The following is a 14,283-nucleotide window of genomic DNA, read 5'->3' on the forward strand; positions in this document are numbered from 1 at the left end:
GAAGCCTAAAGATTAGTAGTGCAGCAGGTATGCATATATAACGCTAAAATGTCTGAACCTTCCCCGTTTTACCGCGGCTCTGGGTCAATATGGCGAGCTCTGTCGTTTATGTTTGAACGCGCATCTGTGCTTCGAATATGAATTGACCATTCATTTATTTCTTTACTGTTATCGCACCCTAAATACTTCACGGAGCGTGGTACTATACCCGCAGCGATAACAGTATTGTTTTCGGCGATGAAACACCGTGACGAACGACCTCTTTTAGAGAGTTCCGCGTACGCTCATAACGACGCATTCGCACAGTCGAGGGAGTCATTTATTCGGTCGCGCGCTTGGACAATAGCGCAGCCGTCAGCCACCTACCACAGTATACCTCGCTGGCTATACGTTCAACAGCTGAGCATACGAATTCACCACTTCGTTACCGTACCGCAGCCGTCCGCATAGCGACGGAGGCGGAATGCGAAGACGCCTGCGTACTGGGATGTGAATCCCCCCATGTGGTCAAAATTAATCTCGAACCATTCAGGCAACACCTGTCATATAGCTTAGATGTAGCTTTGGAACTCTCAGCATTGTAAATGCCAATTAAACCATCGCGTATCAAGTTTTCGCGGTACGTCGAACAAATTTACAACATTATCACGTGACAGTGAGTGATGACGAGAAATTCGCTACCGCGAACCAGTGAACGCGAAAAGAACTAAACTGGCTGGGTCATTCCACGCCAACTCTCCCAACCGTGGCGATCGAAAAAAAAAATGATTTCTGTCAAAAATTATTTTTAAAAAATATACATATATAAGCATTACTCGCACAGTATTTTTCCAAAATATTTTGAGCGGAAAAATATTTTAGGGCACGTGAGGGCCATTTGAATCTCACCAAATGCTGGAATACCAAGCGTAAAAAACAAATTCAGGAATCGACGGTCTAGCGCGTTCTTTCACAATTTGCGTTCTTGCGTTGTCTGAACATTGTTCTTTCATTATATAACAGTTTCACAAAATAGCTTTATCTATTTTGCTCCTAGGTTAGCACCGATGTGACAATGCGCGAATTATAGCGTTTTGGGGAAAGTTTTCACAAGAAGTGGTCAGGGAAGAAAACCTGACATTACTTTTACAGAACAATAAAGCTTCCTGTCAACAATATTCACCAAGTTATTGGTCTGCTTACGGTGGTTTCACGGTGACTGAACGTGTGTCCTTCAAGTGGTGCTCCCAGTTCACGCTCATGAAAGTGATTTGTGGCCCGCTCTACCACTTCACGCATATGAGGCCGCATATGTATACTTCCAGTAGCATAGAAGTGTCCAATGTCGATCCACCTTAAGTAAGCATACCCCTTCAAGAATAAAATTATAACGAACTCCTGGTGATCTCGGCTGTTATTCCTCACCACACAGACCACCATTGATCTGCACCACCCTGCTTTGTATTTACCGCCAACATGCTATCAGGCGAAGTCGAAGCGCGAACCCAAATAATGCAAAGGTGGAACTCAAATTCAAATTTTCTTTTCTCGATAAACACACAAATTACTTTAATCACAATTTCCGTGGTGAAAGCTGTTATGCTTCTCAATAATTTCCGCTATTCTATTTAATTTTTCACGGACCACCTTAGTGTGTTGCCAACGTCTAAGCATAGGCCAAAATAGCGTTTTTGCTAAATCCACGCTTTTATTTTAGAGCCTGTGCGCAGCACATAGGCAAAAATAATTTTTTAGAAGATAGTACGTTTTAGGTAAATTTCTATAAAAGTAATTCTAGGTTTTCTTCTTTGACCGTTTCTTGTGAAAAATTTCACAAGAACGCTATAATTCGCGCATTTTCACCTCGGTGCTAAGAAGTAAGAAACAAAGTTATTTTGTGAAACTGTTAAATAATGAAAGAACAATGTTCAGACAACGCAAAAACGCAACTTTTGAAAGAATGCGCAAGACCGTCGATTTTTGGCGAACTTATTTTTTGCGCTTGCTTTTCCAGCATTTCGGGAAATTGAAATGGCCCTCACGTGTCCAAACATTTTTTTCCCGGCCCAAAATATTTTGGGAAAGTACTGTGCAAGTAATGCTTATATACGTTATATGTTTTGTCATTTTTTCAGAGAAATTATTTTTCTCGAGCGCCACGGTTGAGACAGTTGGCGTGGAATGACCCGGCTACGTCGAACCAACAAAGCAGGCAGGCATACGCGATGTACCAAACATACCAAACTAAAGTCCCCTGGAAATTTGCTTTTCCTAAGGTATAGGTGCATGCGCGCAGGGTTTAGGAGGTCTATGTAAATTGGCCCCATTCGTTGCACCACTGCAAAAAACTCAGCCAATCAAACCTCCTGCAGCAGTTTAACCACCTATTTGCAGGTGCAGTAATTATTATCTACCGCACTCACTATGATGAGTAATCATATCGTATTTCAAAGTTGGGTAATCCGGTGAACACTGAGTCAAAGTTCACTGGTTCACTGAGTCAACGTTCACTCCCTAACAATGCCACGCGGTGTGTTTCAATCAGTCAGTCAATCAATAACTCAATCAATCAATCAATCAATCAATCAATCGGCGCCAGACTTGCTTGCCACGAAACTGTGCGGCCAACGAAAGAGGCACGAAAGACAAGCACACCTGTGTGTTCCGATTTGTGTGCTTAACGGCAGGAGACTTAGGCGGAGGACGAAAAGAACATCCGGTTTGCTCGAGTCCCGATGACTGAGCCACGGAGTCGAAGAAAGAGACAACGGCCGCCATCGCATTCCTGTCGAATGATATTCATTCCGAGACCCACCGCAAACGAGACGTAATACGAGTCCTCGACATTGTACTCGGAGACAGTCTCGTTCGCAGGACAACGACGCGGCAGGAAAGGCGATAACCACAGCCCTCGCGATGCATTCCGGTTTCCACGAATACGACCGGGAGCCCGTCTGCTCTATTATTCCGCCCCGAAACACCGGTGCCTACGCAGGTGCCTCTCGCGGATCAGTGGCCCACGCACGAGGCGCCGCAAATGACTTTCGCGAAAAGCCAGTCGTCATAACGACGCCGCCGGCGGTGCCATCTGCCGAGAGGAGAGATTCGTGAGTGTCCCTTCACGGAGCCGTGCCTAATGTAACACCGGCGCAAGTTCAAGGCTGCCGCAGGATGCACTGCTGCGTGAGGAGGGGATCCTTGCTAATGTTGTTTCGCGGTTACGCCCGCGCGCCGGACGCTGCGCTAGTGCGGCGTCGCAGTCTCACGGGGCGCCTCCCCTAGTCGTGATTTTGATCCTCCTCCGTCCGAGCGTCTCTCCGCTCCGTGCGAATAGATAAGTGATGCAGGCCGCCGCCGCCGCCGGCGTTGTTGTGGAGAGGCCCGCATTCCTCGCAGATGGGCCTCGGACGATAGAAGCAGCACGCCCGGCGTCGACGCAGACAATGGTCGTCGCACTCCCCCTCCTCTTTCGCCGCTCGTTCCTCGGAGCAGTGATCCTGCTCCCCAAATGACACGTCCCGCACCGCCGGGCCCGTTCCGGTGGGAAAACTGAAATTTCGCGGGGCGGGACCGGGAGTGCAAATAAGCAAGTGCAACGCTCCGGAGAGAGGATCTTTGTGTGTGCTTGGACCGGTGATTGGAAAGTGGAAACCGCAGCGAGTACCGGGACCACGACGATGACGACAAAAGGAAGGAAAGAGACTATAGCTGCCGTCACCGCCTCTCCTTTCGTCGCCCCAGCGACCGCAATCCGGATCCGAAACCGACACTTGCCGAAAAGTGAAATAACACGCGCACGCACGCACGCACACACACAAACGCATGCCCGAACTCGCAGTTGTTGCAGCTCTCGGACCACAGACGAAATCGCCCCCTCACGCGCGGAGGAAGGAGAGTGAAGAAAAGTGCCCCCTGATAACTCTCATTATGCAGGCACATACAAACGCACATTCGACGGACCGAGAACTTTCGGAGGTACAGCAGGCACGCAACAACTCGGCGGCGGCGAGGGTCGAACGACCGCCGGCGAGAACGAGAAACCGCCGCGCTCAAGCAAAACACAACGAGTGCAACGCAACGTGACTGTTGCTCGTGTTTGCTTTCTTCGGTTTCTCCCTCACTTTAGAGCCGCACGCCCGCAGCGGCTGTAGAATCAGCGCCGGGCCTGCCGGCAGAAGCACTCAGCGAGCGGCCATTGATAAAGCGCCATCACGCGGAGCCGCGCGGCAGCTGCCGGCACTCAGCGGCGAGAAAAGAAACGAAAAGATAATAGGCACAATTAGGGGGCCCTAATGACCCCCCGTTCCCCGCGCGCTCGACGTGAGCCAATAGGAGGGCACGTTCTAGGCAGCAGCGGCCAATCAGAGAGAGGAGAGCGGTAAACTCTAGCGAGCCGGTCCCCCCCGAAAAGTTTGCCCGCGAGAGCGAGCGCTTGTGGCGCCTCCGCGTCGTCTGCTAGCCTGTCGGCCTCGCAAGGCACGTTCGCAGCGCTCGCTCATCAGACCGGTCGTGGTCGGAGGCCGTCTGGTCTGGCGTGCGTGTATCGTGGAGGCTCACTTCACGAGTGTCACTCGAGCGATTCGCATCGGCACGAAGGTTCTCCTCGGGTTTGTGCGTTCACCGACAACGAGTGTTATGTGCATTTGGGCTGCCGGCTAACCGATCGTCGACGGCTGAGACCTTGTGGTGCACAGCGTGTAGCGACGCCGCTCCGGGTGTGTGCTTCGGGACGCGTCGTCTGCTCGGCAGCAAGAATCCAAGATGGCAGCGCCCGGCCGTACTGCGAGTGGAGCAGCCAGTTTGTTTGCAAGGACCCTATGCGGACTGCTGCTCTGTGTTCTGCTGAAATGCACCGTGGTCGCTTACGGTAAGTTTACTGAACATCAATCCTGCGGTGTCTCGCGATTGTATCGCCTGGAGTTGCCGTCCGCGGCATGCGCCTAGAGCGACTCGGAACTGAGCCAACTTTCCATGCGCCTCACCCTAAAGTTCTCTCGCTGCTCTTAAAAGTATCGCAGTTGCATTCGCTTCCGCGAGAGAGCTGATAGTGTGACTCTGATGAGCTTGCCATTCGACTGCATACTTTTCGCAAAACCTTTATAGTTCTGAGTGACCCTTGAAAAGTATTTGCCGGCGTGTGCGAAAAGATCAGCTCCCTTGCGACTCGACATTTTGCATCGTTGAAAAATACACTCATGATCATACGGATAGGTCTGATGAGAGCTTCGTTAAAGCCGGCCTCGGCGCGGTGCTTGTGCGGCATCGTGCTTCCGCGTTTGCTCCGCGCGCATGCGTTAGCGCGATAGAACGTGACCTGGAAGGGAAACATGTAAACGCACGCCCCGCCGCTCCTCGCCGTTCCGTTACTGTGGCCGGCGTTGGTTGCGTCACCGGCGGCGGCATCGCTCAAGCGCGAACAGACGTCTGGCGTCGCGACGTCCGTGGTGGCGCCGCCGCCGCCGCAGCAGCAGCAGCAGCAGTAGGTGAAACAGTTGAAGCTGACGCCGGCCGGGCACCTGGCTTGTTTGTAGTAGCGGGAGCGCGCGCCGGCTTCAGCGTGCTCTTGTGAAGTGTCGCGCGGAGAGCGGGCGTCCTTGCCTGCTAGCGAGGCTCGGTCACACGGCGCTAGCTGGCCTTTTTCTCGAGCCGGCCGAAGCCTTGCCCGCCTGGTGTGGTGCAGGCGTGAAATCGAGGTCGGCGCAGCCAGTTTTCCGAAGGACCGGCCGGCCGCAGAACCAGCCCCCAGCGCGTTTCCCTTTTCCGGGATCATCGTGGCCGATCCGGTCGTTCATCACGATCTCCCTGCTTTTATTTCTTTCTGCTCCTCGAGATGCTGTTCTGTTCCTCGACGCGCCTTACGCAATTCCGCCACGTTAGCCCGCGGAGAGCGACTAACTTATGCGAAATGGTTTCATTACGCCACCGCATTAGGTTATGTACTGTCCTCCAGGTACCCGCGAACAGTGATCAAATGTCGCGGAACCTTGGGCAGAGTCGTTGATTTTGTCATCATTGGTTCTAGTAGTAGAGAGAGACGTGTAGTGCGATTTACGAGTCTTTACATAGGCCGGCATCCTGCTTTTGCATGAATGTGGGGCAGAACTGTGAAGAAGGATCCGTGAAAACAAGGACCGAAACAGGAGCGCGTAGGTTTCGCGCGTCTTCAGCTGCGACATGCCCCGGGCCAACAAAACGAGTCTTCGGCCAGCGACGAGGAGCGCGCTGCTCCCCGAGCTTTTTTCGCGCGGTGGCCTCCCCCTTCTTGCTCCGCCAAAGGAATGCTTTCCCGGCGGCGCTTCGGTGACCGGCACGGGCTCGAGGAAGTCGGGGGAGGGGGTTGAGGGGGCGACGGCCCGAGCGACGCGCGGCTTCGTCGTTGACAGCCGGTGTCAGCGCGTGTATATAGTAAAGTCGGCCGCGACCGACCTGCCGGCCCTTCTGTGCGATGGCCTTTGGGGACAGTTTGGTTGTTGCTAGCAAGGCAAATCAGTTCTGCGCAAGCCCGCAGTGTGGAGGATGTTTCATGAAATGGAAAAATTGGCATCCACCTAACATAATAAAGCTTGCTCCACTTTGCGGATTTGCACAGAACTGATTTGCGCAACCGGTGCTCGAGCTCTTCAGGCGGTGGTTGCGTCAACACAGATTACCCTCCGCGGGAGCTGTAGTGGAAGTAAGTTGACAGTCATGGAAGGAGGAGTGAATCGCAGCTTGACTATCCCATTCCGCGTTCTGCGCCCGTTGTTGTTCGTCTTCACCTTCCATCATCTCCGAAGTATGCGTCAATTTGTAGCAGTCTTTATTAGTAAATAGCAGATGTAGTGGACCCTTTTGTGGCAGTATGGCTTATAGCCACTGCGGGGAAATGGCCAGAAATCAATAAAGAATAAATAAAACGCAAGTTGAACCTAGACAGGCTGTTGTTGGTAAAGAGAAAAAGAAATATACAAAATATAGATTGATAAAACTAATTGAGTTAAGTTGTAGTATAAAAAAAAATCCTGTTCTCGTTCACATCGTCTTCGCAGTGGGCCTGAAAGTGAAAGTCCAACGCTATTGCTTATTCACCGTGTACTAGAGCGTCTCGTAACGCTTGGATTGACTCGTTGATGATGATGATCATATGTTCACCCTTCGTAATCGGGCGAGCGGGAGAACCACTGCCCTAGCAAGATTGATCGAATTAAGAATGTCTTCTGGTGCCGAAGCTGTCGTATGTGAGCAAACACTAAACGTGAGATCAACGCCGTTGTTGTGAAATAAAAAAATAAAAAAAGGTTTCGTTTGTGGCTTTCAATCCGTCGAGCGTCAGGTATAGCTTCGTTATGGAGGCTTGATAAGCAAGCCGTATTGCGCCAGACATACATCGTCTTCGTTGTTTTCGTACCGAAAAAAAGAAAGTTGCTATTTTCGGCTTCCAACATAATACGACCGAGCGTCTGCTGTAGCCTCATACGCACTTGCGCAACTAACCGCCGAGAACGGGTCGTGCAATCAGCGGCGAGCTCTTATTATTTGACGGACAGCAGCTCGTTACCGCGAGAGATAAATGAACACGTGCGTGCGTCGACGGGCACGAGCTGTTCTCCTTGGGGGGGAAATAATAACACGGGAAGCGACAGGTACGAGCGGTGAACCGTGTCGGTGCAGTCGCGTCCGTGTAACTCTTTTTGTGAGGCTAAAACTGTGCATCACCGTTTGACGTTGCTCTAGGTGCAGCGAAGTGGCCGCGATGCACCCTAGATGCGCAGGAAGCCAGGGCCAATATGGCCCTATAGATCGGGTCTTGAGAAGAGACCAACGTTGGCCCAGCATTGGCTTTATGGTGGTGCCTGGGAAGTTAGCAAAATTGAGCGCGTCAATTTGAGCGGTTCCTATGTTTCTCTATATTATTATTATTATTATTATTATTATTATTATTATTATTATTATTATTATTATTATTATTGTTGTTGTTGTTGTTTGATTTGAAAACATACACAGGAAAGGGCAAGCGAGGAGCAAGGCTGGCAACTGCCATTGCTTTACAACTCGAAGATAGTTCGTATGGATGCGCCAGCCAATTACGTTCGCTCATTTGCGTGACGTCACGGTGGAGGTGACCTTTCTATCGGCATCTCTCAAGAACTGTGTTTTGGTGCGCGGAAGCAGAGGGAGCAGACGTAGCGCGGTTTTGTGGGCGGGAGCTTCTACCGAACTCTTGTACGTTGCCAGCGAGTATGTAATGCGTAACATTATGTATGTACTTACGTAATGTAATACTCCGTTATGTAATTTAGAATTCTCATATGTTATGTCCGGCAAGGGTGATTAAGAGTGATTAAATATCAGTTAAGATCAATTTTGAGTGATTAAATAATTATAAGTACGGTTGCTTAGATGCACTTTCCGTTCGTCTATGCTATTTTAGCATGAAACTCTACATGAGCCGTACACCGGGCAATGTTGGCACAACGTTCTCATCGCAGTGGTACTTGGGTTGCGAGCAGCGAAAGGTCGTCTCGCAATTCGCTATAGATTTGTAGTGGTTTTTATAGGCGCGCTGTCCGTTCTTCGAGCGATTCTTTCGGGAACGCCACAAGGTACGAATGAAGAAACAGTCAATAACGTTACTTTGATACACGGTGCTTCCGCCCTGGCACGTGGTTGTCACGTGACAAATTACTGCGACGTGCAAGTGTGATAATCGTAGTCCGAAATTTAGGATGTATTTACGATATAACGTGTCAGAACGGCGTGAAGAACATCAGCGATAACTAATCATTGCAGCAACAAATGTATAAGGAAAACTGAGCGACAGAAAGGTATTCAGAAAAGTGGCACGCTATATTTGAATGTAAAGCGGATAAACTATTAACTAGAGGCGATAAGTATGTTCATTGTTTAGGTGTGCTTATGGGCGCGCTGACATGCTGTTCCGTGTTACTAGGTGGACCTACATAGCTCCGAATGTTTATATGAATTAAATGTCGCGTTGTTTTTAGCTACTTGTGTCTGACAGTTTCCACCAACTCGACAGAGGGCATGGCAGAGAGGTCTTTCAGAACGTCGTAGACAGCGTGTTTACTTCTCTACAGCAGAATAATACGTGGCCGCACATGCGCAGTCGTATATACTGTGCATTCGCGAGTGACTCGCTCCTCGATTGGCTCTCGACAGCTGCAGGTTCCATAACGCTGCACCGAAGTCGCAGTAACTCGGTAAAAAAAGCGGCGTGCACTGGATTGAAAACAAGCGCGCCCCTTCTTTCTCTCGCGGAGGAGGAATGCGAAGGCGACGACGCGTCGCCCCGTCCTTCGGCCGCGCACAGATACATCACAAATTGCGAGCAGAAGCAGAAGCTGAGAGGTAGAGTGTACTCTGCTGAGAGGGTTCGGGAGCAGACGGACAGCAGGGCCTCGTGCAGAAGTCGTCTGTCGCTGTTCGTCTGTTCAGGTGCCAGATTCTGCCGCCCGGATTAATAAACAACACTACTGAAGGAAGGAACTTGTGGTGTACCGGTGTTAGCGGAGGAGACGAGACAGATGACATACTGTCAGCGTTCCTCTTCGACCTGTATTTTGGCATTTTGCTCATCACAGAGATGTTTACTGCTACGCGAGCGCGGGCCTTTCCGAAGGTCGACGCCAGAGCGACTGTATCGGCTCGGTTGTATAGACGAGCTGGGGCTGTAGCCAAGCGGCCCTGCTTTGGCTCTTGGCAAGAAAGAAATCGCAATTAGTGCTATTTTTCTCTTGTTTCTTTTTATTCGTTTCGCTTTATTATTATTATTATTATTATTATTATTATTATTATTATTATTATTATTATTATTATTATTATTATTATTATTATTATTACTTTTTTTTACGGCTGGCTGTGTCTCCCGCATTTCAGTTGTCTGCCAGCTTCATCACATAGCGTCGACTTTCGAACTTTCCGAGGGTTCTTTTATTATTTTTTTTTTATTGGCGTACCTGTCTGAAAAGTGTCAAAGCAGCTCTTTCTGACTACGGCTAGGTGCATGATGATAACAGAATTGCCACGTACGTGGACAAAGTTACCATCTCCTATAGCATTTTAATAGTATAAACTCAGCTATTCTTAGCGTAAGCACAGAGATGAAGATGCATATAACATCGTGTGGTGGGCTGGCATGACTGTCTGCATCAAATTAGCGTCAGTTTTCTCGCACGTTGACGGCAAGAGTGTTAATAAATGCACGCAATTCCAAATGCAAATGATATCATATCCAGAGCAAACACATTACTTAATCACTTCCGAACAAATTTTGCAAATGTTTGAAGACAGCGTGATCGAGTATCATATAACGTGCAGGGGCGTTTCCGATGCACATTAATTAAATGAGATTTTTCCTTCGCTTAAAGGGAAGACGTCCTTTCCAGCATCGAGACGAAAAAAAGAAAAGAAAAAAAACGAAAAAAAAAAAAACGGAACTTCGTGAATGCACGATGAAATGAATCCTCATCGTCGGGGTGAAAGGAAAGCTGGAGGCACAAAACAACCGCAGCCTCAATGAATATCACGAACTGCGGACCGTGAATGGGATCGCGAATATAGGCAGCAGGTGTAACATGAATGAAGTCTCATTAGCACCATCTTCGTACAGCGTTTTTATATCTACCAGATACAAAGACCGAGCAAGGCGCTATATTGCCTACGTCGGCGCTTATTTATGGCCATTAGTGAGCGAGAACGCATTCTAAATGTTCCTGCGAAGTGCTCGTCTTCGCAGTTGCTTGAAATTGCATGAACGGAACATCGTACATAGGCCGCGTATGCACAGCTTCTAGCGAATATGGCCCGGCGGACAAACAAACGGAAACACAGGCGTCGTTCCTGGAAGCACGTTGTCAAAAGCACGGCGGACAATGATACAATGAGCGTACTGGGATAACAAAGTGGCCTATAAGCAAATTGCTGACAATATTGTCTTACGTGGAACTCGCATCGGCCAAAACGCACAATGCTACGCGATCGGTGTGGCATTGGGCTCAAGAGACGTTCCGTGAACCGTAGTGTCTACTTGTCGCGCGAACTGTCGCCGTTTACGAGGATGATCAGTAGGCAATTTTACATAGCTTCTCTTACCCAAATAAATGTACTAATCTCCTATATTCTCTCTCCCTGTCCTTTACTCCAATACTCCTGTCATTGTGTTAGCCGCTACTGCTAGATAGTTACAGTGCGGCCAGCAGGAGTTTTCTCCTATCCTGCTTCCATTTTGTTTAAATAAACAACCTGTTAATACTACTAACTACTGCTACAGATGATAGCAAAAGGGGCTGCGAAATATTCATGTTTACTTTCCTTGCTTTGATTTGGTGCCCCTATATACAGTTTTAAGAATACATCTGGCTCGTAAATATTCATAAATGCTGTGCAGCGTACAATCCTTTTAAGAAGAGAACAACCTAATGATTGATTCTCGTGGGGACATTCCGATGTGGCAAGCAATTGCATTCGTAAATGATACTGCAAGCCACAATCGGCAGAGAACAGTTGTCTAGGTTCGGGATAGTCAGATGGAATGCGAAGTCGGAGGGATGGGTCCAGGCGGCGCAGTCGAGTATGCCGGAGACCGGGCGTGTTCCACACGTATCGTGTGATATGATGAGCGAGTATGCGAAGCTTTGTTGCTGCATCGATTCTTGATAGCGGGGTGGGTTCCTTCACGGGATCTTCGTGAGCCCTCCTGGCAGCTTCATCGGCATGCGTTCGTTGCCCACGATGGCGCGGTGTCCTGGAAGCCACTGAAAAGGGATCTCGTGTCCTTTGTCTGCTTGTTGTTGATATAACTGTCTTATCTACAGCACTAGATGGTATTGTGGTGCACGACATAGAGCGGGTAGCAGACATTTAGGGCTGCCCAGTGGTGGTCAATATTGACCACCATGGGCATATACACTTGCCCAGCATCCCCTGTTGCTAGGGTTACTGTAACTTGCGTGAGGTTCCTTACGCGGACGTAAGTTCTTCCACGGTTAAAACGCTTCGTGCTTTCTGCCCCTGGTCCGTTAAGCAACGCTCGCTACACACGCCATCCACTGGTCATGGTGGCCTTAGCTGAGCCGATCGTGGCCATGCGTCTCCTAGGCCAGGGGTTGAGCTGCGGCCCCCTCGCGTTTGGCAGCGGCAGCTGTTCCCACCAACACCTGCGGTCTCGTAGGAACCGTGGCCGGAGCGCGGCGGCAGCTGAAAACTGAGGGCCCCGTGACTGGATGGGAGCCATGCTCGAATCCGGTGAACTCGGCTGTACTTCTAGCCGCGCAGTCACGATACGGCTTAATGGAGGTGTAGGTTAGTTCGCACGACTTGCATTTGTGCCGACTAGAGTCACGAATGCTGCGTTGAACAGAGTCTGGAAAGGAGGGGGAGGTAATTTGAGGAGGTAAGAGTAGGGCGCGTTGTTCTTGCCTTGATAACTTACTTTCGAAGCGAATCTTGCCTTTGGTTACCTGCAGTGGACTACGTAAACGACATTTCAGTCGCGGAATTGTTGGCATTTTAGGAAGAAGCCTTGACTTTAGACATTTAAGGCTAATGCTGCGCCATGGCGTACGCGTTTCCGCATGTCACTATTATTGTTGCCCGAGAAATCGGTTCGTGATAGAGGATAGCATTTCCGCTGGAAGCGTCTCTGACGCCGGAAAGTCCAATTTCAGAAGTGATCTTTATTTAACCGGACAATTAATTGCGGGTACGCGTGTTGAAAAGGCCCATAGCGCACACACGGACGCTGCGCATCCACGTATAAATGCGTATCGTAATTGTTCTGGCGGTCCAGCACGCTTACATAAGACCGACGTAAAACGTAAAGCATTGGCGTGTGGGACCAACCTGTAAGCACCAAAACACGTGTTCCGCCTCGCAAAAATCGCATCCGGCTGGCACTAAACGCGCAACAGCGCACAAAAAGTTTGCCAAGCGTTCCTGCCGTTAGCAGCTGAGCGCCTGCAGGAAGCCGACTTGGGCAAACCGAAACTGAAACTATAGTGTCCACGATCCAACCGGTGGCTAACGAACAAGCTGAGCACGATAAACGCCATGTGCACGGGAGAACAACGGGAAACGGACTTACTGCGGCGGCGGATGCGGACGGCAAAACCTCTACCTGAAGGTTTCACGCATGCCCCCCAAGACAGGCGCGTGCCAGGAAGCACGTGCTGGTGGTCTCTTGACCTTGTTTGTTTTGCTGCGTTTGAAGACAACCTCGTAGCGGCGTCCGACGGGAAGTGCAGTGCGGCTGTGGCTCCGGCCCCGATGTGAACAGAGGGCGAGGGGAAAACCTCAACGCCTCGTTGCTCTTCTTTGTGTTTTCTCGCCCTTCCACGCGGTGTGTTTACACTTGGGTATTACTCTGGCTGAGCCATGCGGTTCCCCAGCCCCCCGCCACCCCTCTACCTTTATATGTATCGAAAGGTATGTGTGCTCTCACTGTGACCTCCTTTAGGAAGGCCGATACTCCGCGGTTTGGAAGAGAGACGATCTTGTCCGTGAGGTGTCGCCCGCCGCGATGGCCACTGAGCTACTCCTGCAGGCCTCCCAGACGACGGAATACCGGTGCTCTTAGAGCACTGACGACATGCGAGAAGTCAGACAGCCCATTGAAAACCGTGCTTTGGACTATATATATATATATATATATATATATATATATATATAGCATATAGCATATAGCAGCATATATATAGCATAAGAGAAAAGTAAATATAAATTAAACTGTGGGGTTCAACGTCCTGAAACTGCACAGATGGGTTGATTGGAGTAGCCTGAGATATTAGCTAATCTGTATGTACAGTATACACTAAAAAATAATAAAAAAAGCTAAAGCCAGCGAAGCTAAATGCAAGGCTCTGATATCTTGTCGTGTGTCGTGGCGGCTTTGCTGGTTTTAACCTTTTCAAGATGATTGCACTAAGCGTCGCTCGCGTATGTGTGTGTGAGTGATTATAAAAATAGAAGGAGAAGAGAAAAGTACAGCACCGTAACTGCCTCTCGCGTAACACGTAGAAATATACGGGGCTCAAGGGGTTTTGGCGTGTCGGCCCAACTCAAACTGCAGAGGAATTCTTTGTCTCCCTTGTTTATTTATTATTTTTTTTCCCTTAAATCTCGGAAGCGGTTCAGAGCTCGATGCATTACAAGAACAGTCGTTGATTTCAGGGCCGGGTGGCGGGGAGGAGACGTCATCCCCGCCGAAAGCTGTCCAGTGTACATACACCGCCGACAGGTCGTGTCAGGGGAAAGCCGTTCGGTCTTCTTCCGTGAACAATATGCGGGGAGGGCGGGGACTGGGCGGTA

At 49.7% G+C, this 14,283-nt stretch overlaps 1 protein-coding gene across 1 annotated transcript in view; it reads left to right on the forward strand.

Moving 5' to 3' along the window:
• Positions 1-4,444: 4,444 nt before the first annotated feature.
• The window catches only part of LOC119442750 (uncharacterized), a 29,351-nt gene continuing 19,512 nt past the window's right edge, over positions 4,445-14,283 (forward strand). Inside the window, exon 1 of the mRNA XM_037707749.2 lies at positions 4,445-4,846. Coding sequence (XP_037563677.1) covers positions 4,741-4,846 — 106 coding nt within the window. The 5' untranslated portion in view covers positions 4,445-4,740. The remainder of the gene's footprint in view (positions 4,847-14,283) is intronic.

Source organism: Dermacentor silvarum, chromosome 2 (genome assembly GCF_013339745.2).
Source record: "Dermacentor silvarum isolate Dsil-2018 chromosome 2, BIME_Dsil_1.4, whole genome shotgun sequence".
NCBI classification, from domain to species: domain Eukaryota; kingdom Metazoa; phylum Arthropoda; class Arachnida; order Ixodida; family Ixodidae; genus Dermacentor; species Dermacentor silvarum.